Here is a 14,830-nt window from a genome sequence, read left to right as displayed (position 1 = left end):
CAGGTGCACAGTCGCCGGGACTAATCGACAAGAAAACGCTGCAGTATCTGGGCTACAGATACCTTAGCTTGTGCATTTAAATACATTACATTTTTGACCAAACCAGTAGTAAGATGCGAATGAAAATGCGCTTGTGAGATGTTTCAGCCGTAGCTTGCTGTCAGTCCAAGACAGACAAAGCCGTATAAGAGTCCGGTTAATCACCGTATAGGAGTCCGCTTAATCGCAGCAAACCTGTATAGTTGCGTGACACGCAACAAAATATTACATTACTGGCTCTTTCGGTAGTTGGGATCAGATGGGCACAAATGGTCGTATGTGGGAGTCGGATGGTGTCGGATGGTGTCGGATGGGAGCTAATGCCTCGTCACATTTTCCCTCAGATGGGCACAGTAACACGTGCCTTAGATCAGCGGCGACAAATAGTTGTAAACACGAGAAAGTACTGCTCAGTGACCGAATTTGCACAATACACCTCAAGCATTTTCGGTAACAGTGGGCAATTTTCACATTTGAGACAATAGGCTTCTATACTGCAACATAGAAGACCCATTTCATCAGATCAGCAGTTTATGGCTGGTGTTTAGCGGCCGCGCTTAGCTGTTTGTTTCCTCTTCCCGCACAAACTGCCGGTACAGCGTACGATACGTGACTTTTTTCTACCAATTTTCTGTGTTTGTGACCAAATGCCCGGGCTTAACGCATCTCAGGGGCGTCTAAGCATAACGCCAAAGACCAAGTATCTTTTCTCACGAATTCATCCATTGAAAAATACGTTTTTGACGCTAAAATTTCGCTTTTTTGTCGGTGGCACGAATGTTGACCCAGGTTGCATTACGTGTTTCGATCTACACAGTACCGTGGAATTAATCCGGTGTGGGCTGTGGCACGCGCTACTTCGCCTTTAACTACGACGTCACAATCGCTGATAGTATGCCTTTAGACAATTAAAACGCCTTTAGTTTGTGGTCTACACATATATTGTGCCTTTATGGACAAACGCCTACGGATAACCACGCAGATAAATCAACTCGACTTTTAAATAAATAGTAGATCCCCTACATTTAATTCATACAGAACAAGTTTTATTGAATAAGATATGTTAGTGTAATACATACAAAACACGGACTTACACGCATTTTTTTAAATTTTTATGTATTTCTCTCTTCTCCGTTTGTTCCGTTCATCTACGTCTACTTTTTTTCGCCGACTTCACCTTGTTCTAAACCCTTTTTACAAGTTCATCAGTCTGTCTACAATTCTCAAAGTGTTGAGGTGGGAGTGGGGGTGAGAGGGGGGGGGGTGCTTCTCATAGCAGTAGCACGTAATAAACCACAGAATCCTGAGTCACAGAACCCTCACTTGCTCACGGGTAACTTTGATTAGTCCAGTTTGATTACTCAGTAGGGCGTACGCTTGAGCTATGATCAACACTCCACAGCTTGATCCATCAGGTTGTTTTGGCTCCGATAACCACTTCTTTTTTGTTGGAGGAAAAGAAACCTGATAACGCACGGGCTCGTCAGCCTTCCGAACGTAGTATTCCATTCTTGTCGCGGTAGTCCCTGAATGCTTCGTAGCACTCGTCAAAAGTGGCCTCGGAGTTACTACAAAACACAGGAAACAAATGTAAGGAACTGCATGGAAGCAAGGATAGCACAAATTTCAAATTCGTACCTGTGCAGTATTCGCGCGAACGCTGATTCCGAATCACCTCGCTGCACAACCGTAAGGCTAAATGGTGGTCCACTTGAATGATTCGCCTTTGAACGGCGCGCGAGCAGTTTCCTCCGTCGTGATATCCAATTGGTCCTGAAGAAAACTTACATCACTGCCTTTCTCTTGTGCGACTACATTCATAAGTATTTTCAGTTTTTCCTGTGCATCCGCCTTCCCTTCCAAGCGATGCATAATGTTTCTCGCTTGCTGTGAGGTCACAGGCCTCCCTGTCATCAACATAACATCATAAAACACCCAGCGGTAAAATCAAATAGGGAACAACACCCCGTGCCATTTGATTTTACCTAGTTTGTCCGTCAAGAAGGAAGTGATGCATCTAGATTCTGCGCGGGCGTGAACCATTTCGGCTAACGTGTTCAGAACTTCAGAATGATCATCGGCAGAGGCTGCTCCCAAATAGGGGCTGGCAATGTCACTATTAACCTCGTGGCTGTGTGTTCGAGTCTAGGAATACAACAGGTAAGTCAGCAAACATTGATAACTGAATACACACAGATATACAGTAGTTACAATACCTCGTTCTTTAAGAGAATTTTCCAACCGTCAGAAGAGTTGTCTACTCTTTCAGTATATCTCGCAGGAACCCTTGAAAGCGAACAACGTTTTGTCGCTTCCCATTACCCCGCGGCTTCGAGTAGCAGTCGTGTGTACACCTGTAAACTATGAGCACCCACTTGAACTTGCTAAGCAATTTCACTTCAGAAGCTCTTCAAATAATAAAGAGTTAAATTTAGCATAACAGTGCCTTTAAGTGGAAAGAAACATACCTTTACGCATATCTGGTGGTGGATCTTGCCTTCTCGTTAGTCGCTGATATCAGATCCACCTTCCGATGACTCCTACCATGCTTCCTTCATAGGATCCCCACTGGATCCACCTGTACATGGTATACCCCATATCCCCTAAGTGAACTCAGATGAGGGTGGATCCGAGTCTTCCCTTGGTGGATCCTGCCTTCCCATACGTTATCCATACCAGATCCATTGTCGGCCCATACAGGATGCCGCTTATCGTGGCCAATCCACCTTGTGCAACGTGAATCCCTGCCTGGCGATCCAAATCCTCTCTAACCACTTGAAACTGTCACTGATTCGGGATAGTGACCCCTTGTTAGGTCCATTCTCTTGTTTTTGAGAAAGCAGTTCACCACAATCGCCTCCTGTACGTGGTCGGCGCTGCACAACAGCGTTCACGACGTACACTCCCAGCGTCTCTGCGCTTCCACCAGTTTCCTCCTCTACGTTACACATGTCTCCCACCCAGCACACCAGCACATCGCCGGGCAAGGCCCCATCCGCCACTCCGCCGGCTAGCCCCTCCGTCGTGAAAAAAAACAATACTTACTTGTTGTGAGTCTCGGTGTAGCGCCAGCGATACCGAAGATGATTACCCTCTGTGTAGCTTATGGCAGCTTCTAGAATTGAATCCCAGTCGTTGCTCTCCCGTAAGGGGAAAGGCGGCAGTAAATTCGATACATGCTCGACACTTTTAATAATGCCGATTCGCTGGCCCCACGTTTTGCTGCGTCTCTGACGCGAACGCGGTAAATGGAAACCAGCTCTGCCACAGATGACCCTTCACCACAGGAGTCCGCTCTTGTTCGATTGCGATCTACAATAACTGCATTTGTAAACGCATTAGTAGTTAAATTAAAAGAAAATGCGAAAACTTGCATGTACCAGGTCTTGTGTCGGGAAGTACATTTGCAACTTCTTGATCACTATCTCTAGGCCGCTTGCGCCGGGATAGCTGATTTGGAATTGCGGTCCAAGCCTAATCGAATGGTATTTCGTTTGTTAAATGAAATGATAAGAATTATAAAGGCTGAATTTAACGTACATTCGGCTTCCAGATCCTTATCCTCGCTGTTTCCGTCTTCTTTCGGTTCGTAGTCGGAGTCGGAATTACTTTCGTGTACATGCAGTACAATCCCACTAGCGTTCGATTTGACAGCGCGGACTCCGCGGCGGCGAGGGGCACGGGCTACTTCACGTGACTCGTCTTTCTCGGAGGCGAGGCAGGCTGTGAGTCCTGTGGCACTGTCTGCATTGTCAAGGTCGGTGTTGTGTTCTTCGTCCGCTATTTCGTATTTTATCACTGCAAGTTCTCTGACCGTTTTTTTAGGGCGAAAAACGCTGTTAGATTGAGGCGTTGATTTATGTGTTCTACACGATCGGGCGATTCCTAGTAAAAAAAAAGTTAAGGATCATTCGTTTCGAGCTGTTCTTGTCGATACTGAAATGATGTTTTTTGTCAATGTTCACCTTCCGGCGCTAATATTAGGTACATTTTGACAGAATAACAGCATATTAGCCAATACTTATCCGATTTGTGTCTCTTGAAACATAGGTATTCCATAACTCTTTTCCCACAAATGATCAGGATGGTCACCTCTAGCTTAACTCCCGTACATTGGCTTGAAAGGCACGTTCCCTGTTGTTTGCAGCCAGTTGTCCGCCGGATAGTCCACATTGTGGCTCTCCACTACATGAATCGAGTAAGCATGGCGCGAGTGAGGCGATGTGTTCGCCTCACTGTAGTGCACAAAGGAGCTATGGAGCAACACGAGATCTCCTTTCTTCGTGAGCAATGGCTGACTCTCGCTAATGTCAAAAGGGACCACTTTCTCGGGCACATTCTCCAGCAACAAGCCTTCATTTCCTTCCTGCTGCTCTTTGGTAGTACGTCTCAATCTCTGACGAACCGGCACTGTCAAGTGCGACCCCGGAATGCCATGCAGACATCCGTTATCGAGGGTACAGTCCTCCAGCGCCCACCAGAATCCCACCACAGACTGAGGCTCCGTGTACAAGTAGCTGCCATCCTGATGAGGCTTCACTTCCCCTCCGATACCCGGCTGCTTAAAAATGTACATGGATTGCACCGCCATCGGCCGCACATACTGTAGGGACTTGAGGATGTCCTTGACTTCAGTCGAGTAGCTGACTTTCTCAAAGACCGGGTCGAGGTTATGCAGGTTGTGGCCGATCTTGTTGATGGCTACATCCAATGGCACTGCCAGTGTCTTCTGGTCTTCTTTGAAAGCGTGTTCCTCGAAGAAATAGCGGATCTTGTCGCCTGATTCCAGAAAATACTCGTCATTCATGCGGCGTGTCTGCTCATTGGTCGTGAAGATGGAGCGATGCTCATTTACGTCGCATTGTGTCACATATTCGCCTGCTTTAGCGCGTAGTTCATCGCATATAGAAGGGGATAGAGCCCCCGGGACGACGAGGAAGCCGTCGCGGTTGAAGGCAGCGAGCTGATCCTTTGTAAGGCCTGGCATGACGGAATTGCTATGTTCTTCCCCTTGGAGCGTTATCAGATGTGTTCCACCGAAACCTTTATTTTCTTATATGAGTTCATCCTTTGTTATAGAGTTGAGGTGCTTTTTGCCAAAATTTGACTGCAATACAACATTTCAGTCACAAAGATGCTAATGAGATAGGATTTCGTGGCATCGGATTACACGGGTAAACGTTGCTGGCCACACGTTTTGAAAACTGCGAGACAGCATGTTGAAGTTGGCCGCAGTGTAGCCATCTCGTTCGCGTAGCGGTCGGGTAGTCTGTACCCACCAGCACACCAACGCGTGTTACTCGTTCGTCGTCACAACTGCCATCTCGTGCAGGTGTCCGCTTCGATCTTTTCCACCACCCTCTGCAACCACTGACGTTGTCCATGCCAGTGAATGGGCCGATGAGTAGTGGAAGGCGTTTTCCGAGGCTTGTAGCGGTACTAGCAACGGCATGGAGCAGCACCGGAGAAAACGGCAGCTACTTGAAGGGCAAACCAAGGACCTTTTGACTGGGGCTTTTGTAGATTAGGTCTATGCCCAACGGTATATGCGATCTTATCCCTTCACCTAATGACCGGCAAAATAGTGCCGTTTACAGCTATCCTACTGCGCCTGGAAAGCTCAAGACAACGTCATCTTCGTTGATGTCGTGTTGCCATGCGAAGCCACGGAACTCGCGTTGAGGTAGTAGTAGTACGGTGTGATTAGGAAAGAGGATCGAGTTTTCTTCCAGTCATGCTGTCTGTCCTGAATAGCTCCAGTGATTTTCTCCCAACGGCAGCAACAGTCCCATTGTGTCGAAGTAACGAACTGAAGCAGCGAAACGGATCGGCCACAATCGACTTAATACACTTGCGTTTGTGTAATTGTGCGTGGAGTACACGTGCAAAACGAAGTCAATCTTCCATTGAGTCGTTTCAAGTTTCTTGAAACGTGGCCCTGCGCTCATGGTCAAGGTCAGCTCGGTTTGGGACGGAGCATACGAAACTTCCCATCGAAATCCTCGAGTTGGGCCACAGTAGCATCCAGCTTTGCTCCTCACATCCGAACTCATCGTCTATCTGCCGCGATCGGCTAACAAACGCAAGCAAAGGTCGTCGACAGGAAAACGATGGTCAACGCCACGAAAGGCACCGCCAGTACTCGAGGAGCGACAGGCCCCGCCCCGATTCTCCTGTCCCCGATATCAGTCGCGCACCGGGTATGTTCAGAGATCCCTTAGTCGCCAAGTGTGTGCGTTAGTAACTCACGGAGTTCCCATATGCGCAGAGTCAAATGATGGAGACTGAAAGTGGGAAACCGTCGACAGGAAATGCGATCCGAGATCAGTGGGTAGCGAATCTACAGAAGAAGCGAATGGACGCTGCTGCAGGTACCGGGGCTCCGATTGGCAATGGCAATCCGTTGCCCCCCGGCTCAACTATCTCGTCGAATAGCAGGTCAAACAGTAACAGCAGAAGCAGCGCAGCCAAGAAGAACAGTCGTAGTCGCAGTGCCGCCGCTAGAGCAGCCAAGAACAGAGCTCAACTCAATGCAGCTACGCTAGAGAAAAGTCTCAATGCCCACCAACGCAACATGTACCAGCACAGCCAATTCGCGACCATGTCGTCCGACTTGATCGTCGATAGTCAGATTGCCATGTGCGAAGCCGAAGCGCACGCGTATGGCCAGCCCTCTATGCTGTTTAGTGGGTTGGACTGTTTCGAGCTCGAGGCACCATCATTCTCGCGTCTGATCTCGTCTTCTCTTGATGGAGAATTCCCACTACATGCTGACCCTAGTGTCACTACCAAGAGACCCAAAAGCAGGCCGAAAAGAGCAACGAAATCATCGAAGAAGCGACCGACCCACTGCTTAGCTCTTGAAGTAGACCAGCCGAAGCCACGCACGCCGCGTCGCAAGTTAAACTGTGGCTCCGCTACATTCGATGACTTTGACCTCGACTATAGTGTCAGTTCCGGCTTCCCTGGTGTCGGAACGCCTTCCAATTTCCGTGTGGATGCTACGACACGGCATCTGTGGGGTCAGGAGCTCGAGTTGACCGGTGCAGGAGGCTACGCAGACACCTTTCTGGACCTCCCCACCCCACGTCTTGCACTCATGTCGACTTCTCAACAGTCGAAAGCCAGCACCGCTAGTAACAGTAGTAAACAGTCGAATGATGAGCCGGATAATCAGGAGGAACTGGAGCATCCTCGTCTGATCCGCACGAACAGCATCGAGCAAGAAGGCTTGAGCTACTTCCTAGAGCAGACGAACTTGGACGGCGACGACGGTGGCCATGGGGAACAGCTGTACCAGCTTGCAGAGGCGCCTCTTGTTAGTGGTCGGAAGTCTCCGTTCTCGGGTGGCTCGTTCTTCTCTACTAGCGCTACGCCACGGACTGCGGCGGCTGCAGCAGTAGTGGACGAGTGCTTCGGAGGGAAGGCTGCTGCTTTCGCTTCGACATGGCCAATGCCGTCGCCGCTGGGCTCCCAATCTCGGCGAAGTCGCATGACTCCTCGGGACCCCAAGCATCCGCCCGAGTTCGAAACGCTGACAGACGAGTACAAGCTCACTGACATTGATCACGAGCTCGACACTTTTTACCTCGACACTATGGAAGCGATCGGTAACGACCTCGATCTAATGTCGAACTGAAAGTAAGCCGAGCCACGTCGTAGAATACTTAAGTAAATCGCATAAAATTATGATAATAGAGCCCCACCAACGCATTTTAAAAACGTTAGAAAAGTGACACTGTAAGCATGTGTCCGTTGTATCTAAGTTCTGAATTATCTGCAGCTTAAACTCTGTTTTCCTGTCCGTTTATTTAAGACATAACACGCTTGTGCAGTGCCTTCCCGCGATGGTTGAACACGAGGAAGTCCGGGCTCGAGATGACAGTGGCCAGCGACCTGCATCGATGACATCGAAAATCCTCAAAATTTAGTTTCTACAGCTCACATTCTGTAGCGTAATTGCACGTCGTACCGGGAGTGCAGTGCGTCGTTGGAGCGAATGGGCAAAATCTCGCCAGACGTGAGTAGAACGCCTACAAGCGATATCAGGAAGGCCGCAACGAGCTCCACCACGACCTGATTAGAAATAATTTTATAGTCAATTAGACGCATTCATATATCGGTTCACGGGGCCGTAAGTTACCTCGAAGGGGGGCATTTGCGCGTCCGCCGTCTCAGTCAACTTGACATACGACTCATCTGTAAGGGGTTTATAGCATCAAATCGTCGTTAGAAACGCATATCTAATACTGCATCGGAAAGAGGAAACGCAGTAGCATACACTGCACTGAGTAGTAACCGGCGTGCACGAGCAGCAGCGTCCCCACCGCGATCAGAAGCTTGCCGAAGAAAGCCATAGGTGTCACTTCGTATTCTGTCGAAAAATGTGAATCAAAACCTGGTGTAATCCATAAATAAACTCAAGCCTATCATAATACGTAAGAGTGCGGTAGATCTGATTCTGTATCAGAATTATCCCCGTCCAACTTGATCATTTCGTATTCGCGATGATGTTCTGGGGGCGAGGTGGCGGCGGTAAATCCGCCACGACGTCGGCTACGGAGCACGCCGACGCGACTCGATGGGTCTCCGAAGATGCACAGAGCGCGGCAACCTCAACCATACCAATTGCACCTTCCTACGTCCTCTCAGAGCAGCGTCGGAGCGAGTTGTTGTTAGCTGCACGCACCAATCGCGTATCTTGGGTCGACGGCGTGGATCAACGCGATCGCACCGCCGGATCCAATGGGTTTCCAAGTAATTTATCAGCTTCCATCATCCCCAGTCGTTGTCACGACGCCCTCATGAGCGTCAACGACGAGTTAGCCAAGTTTTTCGCGAGCTTAGACGAGCTGAAGCTCAAAATTCTGCCCAATGAGCTGCAGCTCACAGAGGAGGAACCAGAGACAGCTACAGACACCCGCAACGCAACCAGACGCTACCGAACGTTATTCCAGGAGTTGAGAGAGCAGGAGACGCTTCTAAATCAATGGCAACGCTCTCACAGTCCACGGACGAAGAAGCTGATGGGGCATGATCGAGAGATGGCATTTCTAGTGGGCTTCCGCGAGCTTGTGACGCTGTTAAAGAGCGCTCAGGCAGCCGAGCTGGTATACCGTATCCAGTCTTTTGTCAAGCGGGCGGAGCTGTGGGAGCTGCCGCTTATGCTCCGAGCGATTGCCACGAGAGACCGACCTGGAGGAAAAGTGCAGGACTTTGTCAGCAAATTGGTCGGGCAGATCAGGCACAGTGACAAGTTGCGGTCATTGCTACAAGGCGGTGAAGACACAGAGACGCAGCGTAGACATCTGCATGTGAGAGATCCGTACGGAGTGGATCTGCTACATGAAGTTCTGGAAGCTTTCTTGATGGAGAAGCTTTATAGCAAGACGCTGACTCCATCGAGCGTCGTAGAGAGTCAAGACGAGGCGTTCCATCATCGTGTCAGCTTGTTGGGCTTCGTCACCTTCAAGCATCTCGATCTGCCAATACCAAAGACGAAAGAGCAGGAACAAACGTGGCTTCGTCTCGCCAAGCAGCTGGAAGGTGTGACGTTGTGTCCGAGTCCTCGACGCAAGATGGACGCGGTGATGCGAGTCTGTCAGGACCTGACGACTTTCTTAAAGGCGCAAACTGGCGGTCGATTCCCGTCAGCAGACGATTTTCTACCTGCTCTCATCTACGTCGTGTTGCGTGCCAACCCGCGCGAACTTAAGCGCAACGTGGCGTTTATCTTGGAGTATCGAAACCCTGCGAAGCTGGTGTCGGAGCCGGGGTATTTCTTCACCCACCTCGTCTCCAGTGTGGCCTTCCTCGAGGAAGTGAATGGCTCTAGCCTCACGATTTCGTCGCAAGAGTTCGACGAGGAATTGCGTCGAAGCAAAGAGAGTCTCCGACTGAAAGGTGTCCATAACGATGTCGACCACGAAGTCGCGAGTAACGCGAGTAGCGGCAGTACTGGAGAGCCCGTGAACGTCTCAGCAAACGTTCCGCAGAAGGAACGTCGACAGCAACTGCTAGCTGATGATCCCGGTACAAGGGAAGAGGAAAAGGCATTGCCCACTGTACTCGAAGTTCGCGCTAGACGCTTAGCTGTAATAGGGCTCTCGAGCGATTAGACAAATAATGAAACGAACAGCCCAAAAATATCATTACAATGTATCACACTAGTCGCCTTTCGTGACATTCTCTTAACTTTTCGTGCTCCAAGTCTTGAGTTACTTACAATGTCTTGCGAAAGTCTCTTAGTCTTCTTTTTTTTACTGTACTTTTTTATTGAGCCTTGGTTTCCACTCTATCTTCACACCTCAAGCCGACAAACCAGACGCAACTACGAGATGCCGCAAGCTCTTGGCGTTAACATTCGCCTCAAACGCCGCACCAACCGATTTGTCAGCCGAACAAGCAGCGAAGGTGAAGCCACCGGCCACAGTGAGATTCGTGTATTGGACGATAACTTTACTGAGCAGTATCATAGAGAGGACCGGCCAAAGATATCAGACAAGAAGCAAAAGACGCTACGCTTTGGAGGAGGCCCACGCTCATTCTCTAGTCGTCGACAGCAGTTTACTATCTGGAAAGGGCAGGCAGCCAGTAACGCAGTCAAGGTACTACGTGGTTGCTATTCGCTTGCTCGGCGTGAGCTGACAGCTTGGAGAAGCCGCACGAAGGCGACATGTACTGAAGAACGGACGAGTGAGATTAAGGCTACCCTTCGTGGGGAATCGAACTCTTCGAAAGGTCTCAAGCGTCCACGCAGCTATTCCCGGACTTCAGTCACCTCCAGTAACAGCATCGTGAGCTCACTGTCGTCAACAACCGAACTGGAGAATGAACATCAAAAAGAGCTCATCCGCTCGGAGTTCTCGCTTCGTGTCCGACGTAGCAGTTCACTTGAGATGAAGCCCAGTTTGCACGGTTTTACTGAGACGACAAGCGGTAACCACGAGCGTCTGTTGCTTGTCAATGCACTGCCTCTTAACGACGAAGATGAAGACGACGATAGCTCGTTAACTTCTCATCACCTTCCGTTCCGATCGGTATGGATCAACGGCCACGTTCGTGTGCTTCACAACGAGTGGGTATGATCCCATAGCTCTACACTGCCACTACAGACATGCTGAGCATTATTACGTCAGCAAAAGAAAAACGAAATAGCACTGCTATAGTTTCAGGATCCCTAGAAAAGGATCTACCTTTTACTTATTATATGAGATTCCGTCAAACAAAATGATACTTACGACCATTCTCAATAACAATTTGGTAATCGCGATTCGAACATAAGTACGAATTGCGATTACCAAATTGTTATTGAGAATGGGCTTCTCTAAGCAGCCATTATTTTAAACAATAAGACGGGCTGCGTTTGTTAGAGGCATTTTTATTATACAACACTAATGTACTGGATTTTTTGTCACCAGGTCTGTAAAAATAAATAAATCTGTGTAGCTACGGTACGTATTTCGTTTTTTTTTTGAATATTTTTTTTATTGACATTAACTGACAAAACCTATTTTCTTGTTGTGTATGGTCCACACAGACTGAAGACCTCTCTGAAGCCCAAGCTGCGCCAAGAAACACGATGGTGGTCTACATACTCGATGCTCGCGCAGCGCGCGAGTTTCTCAGCGCTGCTGACGAAGACACTTCTGACGTATTGCCCACCCCAGCAGCACACCGCAATCTGAAAGCGCTCAAGGACCAGCTATCGGACGTGGAGTCCGTATCGAAGAGGCCTCAGTGCGATGACCTCAATTTACTGGATGCTCGCGACCTCCTCGATGGTTTGCAAGAGATCCAGCCATCCTTTGCTAGGTACCTGGGTATGTCATTTGCTTACTTTGATTTATTTACTTACTTATTTTATTCCTTTTTTTTATTGATGTAGAGCCAAACGCTGGTATTGTACACTCGCCTGACTTTGAGTCGGGAGTGGTGAAAGTACTGTCAGGTCAGGTCAAGCGGTTGTCCCGTGGTGAGCACGCGGCACTTCAGTCTCTGAAGAAACCGTCTGAGCCTTCTACCCCAGCGCCGGAGCCGACCAAGATGGGCTTTGCCGACAGGATTCTGAAGAGGCGCAAGACGCAAGACGCAGGACACACCATGCGAATACGAGCTGCTGGACGTCATCCCACCGACGTCCAATATTGTGGAGCGGTTGTTCAGCTCTGTTCGCATGATGCTACGGTATGGACGGAACAGGATATCTCCGTTTACGCTGGAGATGATACTGTTTCTAAGGTTCAACGATGCGTACTGGGATGTGACCACCGTGGATGATTGCATTTAGGCGGCTTCAACCAGGCTAGCTAGTTTATTTTACTCATAATCTCCGTTTGCAAAGTCATCGGTCCAATTATTTATTTGCTGAGCTCTTAGGCTGCCGCGCGTTATGTATTTCTCGATGTCCTTTGAGTTTGAAATAAATTATTTTTTTGGGCTCCCTGTGTATCGGTCTACAAGAGGGCGCAAGCCCATAGCGAATGAAAAAACGCCTAGCCGGCGTAGCAACAGCCTTCCGAAGGTTATCCGCTTATTAAAGGATTCAACCATAGAATCTCTACTAGAATACTCTAAATCGTGTCTATACTAACACTTTGCAGCTTGTTTTATCGTGCGCAGCTTTTCATGAGTAGTTGTACCTGGTCAAGTTCCACCTCGTAGAGCCAGGAAGCTGCGAATGGCCAAATTTAGCCGATGGCTGGCACAGCCTACCGGTGGGATCTCCATAAGTCTGGCAAGGCGCTAGCTGACTGCGCAGCTATCGCCAACTAAAACCTTCACATTAGCGAGGCTCTTACCAAAAAAAAAGGGCAGAAACGCGGCAAGCGCAGCCATATGGGTATCAGCGTTAAGCGAGTCGTCTGGACTATTGATCACTGGTGCATGGAGAGAAGGGGGCAGCGGCGCACACCATTGTGCTTGTAGCAGCCGTACAATGCCATGTAGTTCTCGCTGCCGAACGTGCAGTCGTCGAGAATAACTCCAAAGCATTCCGGCAGCTCTCCCCCATGTGTTTCTCCGCAGCCTTGGTGACGAGCTCCATGTCGTGAGTGATGGTCTCCTCACACACGTTCGCCAAGTTCGTGTACCTAACATAAAAATTAGAGTTAAAAAAATAATTTAATATTTCGTCTAGATCGTCATGTGAGTAAATTTCTGGTTGTCTCCATTTCGTCGAATGCGAACGGAAGGTTGCCCTTGACGACCCAGTCGATCCACGCGTACCGGTTTGACGTCTTCTGGCGAACCCACGGAATGAGAGTTCCGGTAGCAGTGGTTCTGACTGCCTCCATTTCCACCTCGAAGCGAGGGTGGTTACCCCGCACATGAGACATTAAATTGGTGTACCCAGTTTTGGGTACACGCTTTCTCGTCTTTCCGCACGCCTCGCAGGTCTGCAGACCCGCTGGGTCTCCTTGCTCATCTAGCATGGACTTGAAGTAGAAGGACGTCGCTTGTTTCGGTGAAAATTTGCACTTTGTAGAAGACGAGGCGATAAGAAAGTTGGGTATGGTGTAATAAAAGAGTAGGTTTTGTTAAAATGTTCCTGGGAAGTTGCATAATGAGCTAGAATATGCGTTTTGGAGAAGTCAAGGGGCACAAAACCAACCACAAACTGTTGGTTGTTGTTGTCCGGGGGAAAGAAATTGGGTTGTGGTACACCAACTTCGTAAATACATATTTTGCTGAAGCATTTTCATAAATAAATTATTGAGAGAGACTATAAACAATAATTGGCAATAAACATATTTATCGGGCTTCCTGTATCACTGATAACCAGTGATACAGTCAGACGAAGTCGATAGTCTCCTTCTCAAAGTCCACCTTTAGCTTCCAGGCGAGGTTGTGGGCCCACAGAGTGGGCAAATTCCCAGGTGGGCTCAACCATCGAATGAGATAAAACACAAAATAATTTACTTAGCTTTTCGGGTACACAGCCTGTCAGCGTATCGGTCAAGAGAACTTCTGGATTAGAATTTATTACTTCTTAAAAGGACATTAACATTGTCCGATTTTCTGCTATAAAATGTAATTTATAAAAGAAAATTTGGAAAAGGAAAATGAGGAGATATATTTTTAGATGAAAGCAATGCAAACGTGGCTAAATTTCAGCAAAATTCAGGCTAGTTTCTTTTAGCCTCTACGCCAGAGCGTTTCGCGCCTGTTTTCGTTTATGTTTCGGTTTGGGTCCCGGCTTTAGCTTACACTTACTGATACGAGCTGATCCACCCGAAGATGCGGGATACATAGTGCAGTGTCGGTTGTTAGTGTCATGCTTGTTGACCATGGTCTAAACGGAAAGATGTTTGCATCACGATGATGTCCTATTGACATCTGTGTAGAGTCGTACGCTTCCCGTCCTCTGTAGCAGCACAAATAGCGGGGATACAGGGAAATTCTTCCTGCTACCCGCCACGGTACATTCTGAATCCTAAATCGTGTTTGGACCATCCATCAGCTATATTTTCGTGCTTTCAACTCTTTAAACACAGGTAAAAGCAGTCTATTTTTTTAACGTCATGCTCTAATTACATGTTATACAGGACAATCATTTACAAGGCGTGGAGCTTAAAAATATTTATGAGTATTTTGAATGGAGAGTAATGAGATAGTTCTTTTTTTTTACAATCCAATCATTTACTCGCATGCGTACTTAGCAATTAACTGTTTTTTCTACAAGTGCGAACTTAGGGGCTAAAGCTATCTGTGTATTATGTGTTTCCACTTTGTATGGTATTTTTTTAAAGATTGGGATTAACGGTCACCGCTAAACGTTTCATATGTACTG

General features: G+C 48.2%; 4 protein-coding genes across 4 annotated transcripts; 2 read left to right on the top strand and 2 right to left on the bottom strand.

The window, feature by feature from the left end:
* Positions 1–4,138: 4,138 nt before the first annotated feature.
* PITG_12813 (phytanoyl-CoA dioxygenase domain-containing protein, putative) lies at positions 4,139–5,026 on the bottom strand (the record flags this gene model as incomplete). The annotated part of the gene is made up of 1 exon (XM_002900148.1): positions 4,139–5,026. One exon carries the CDS (start codon positions 5,024–5,026, stop codon positions 4,139–4,141), a length of 888 nt encoding a protein of 295 aa, XP_002900194.1.
* A 1,123-nt stretch (positions 5,027–6,149) lies between these two features.
* Positions 6,150–7,678, top strand: PITG_12812 (sporangia induced conserved hypothetical protein; the record flags this gene model as incomplete). Its single annotated transcript, XM_002900147.1, has 2 exons — positions 6,150–6,239; positions 6,308–7,678. The coding sequence occupies 2 exons, from the start codon at positions 6,150–6,152 to the stop codon at positions 7,676–7,678; spliced, it is 1,461 nt and encodes a 486-aa protein (XP_002900193.1).
* Positions 7,679–7,752: 74 nt separating this feature from the next.
* On the bottom strand, positions 7,753–8,410 carry PITG_12811 (uncharacterized protein; the record flags this gene model as incomplete). The annotated part of the gene is made up of 4 exons (XM_002900146.1): positions 7,753–7,935; positions 8,012–8,115; positions 8,183–8,238; positions 8,321–8,410. 4 exons carry the CDS (start codon positions 8,394–8,396, stop codon positions 7,851–7,853), a joined length of 321 nt encoding a protein of 106 aa, XP_002900192.1.
* Positions 8,411–8,546: 136 nt separating this feature from the next.
* PITG_12810 (uncharacterized protein) lies at positions 8,547–10,011 on the top strand (the record flags this gene model as incomplete). Its single annotated transcript, XM_002900145.1, has 2 exons — positions 8,547–9,942; positions 9,989–10,011. The coding sequence occupies 2 exons, from the start codon at positions 8,547–8,549 to the stop codon at positions 10,009–10,011; spliced, it is 1,419 nt and encodes a 472-aa protein (XP_002900191.1).
* Positions 10,012–14,830: the final 4,819 nt, after the last annotated feature.

Source organism: Phytophthora infestans, genomic scaffold, assembly GCF_000142945.1.
Source record: "Phytophthora infestans T30-4 supercont1.27 genomic scaffold, whole genome shotgun sequence".
NCBI classification, from domain to species: domain Eukaryota; phylum Oomycota; class Peronosporomycetes; order Peronosporales; family Peronosporaceae; genus Phytophthora; species Phytophthora infestans.
This window is presented reverse-complemented; position numbering and strand designations above follow the sequence as displayed.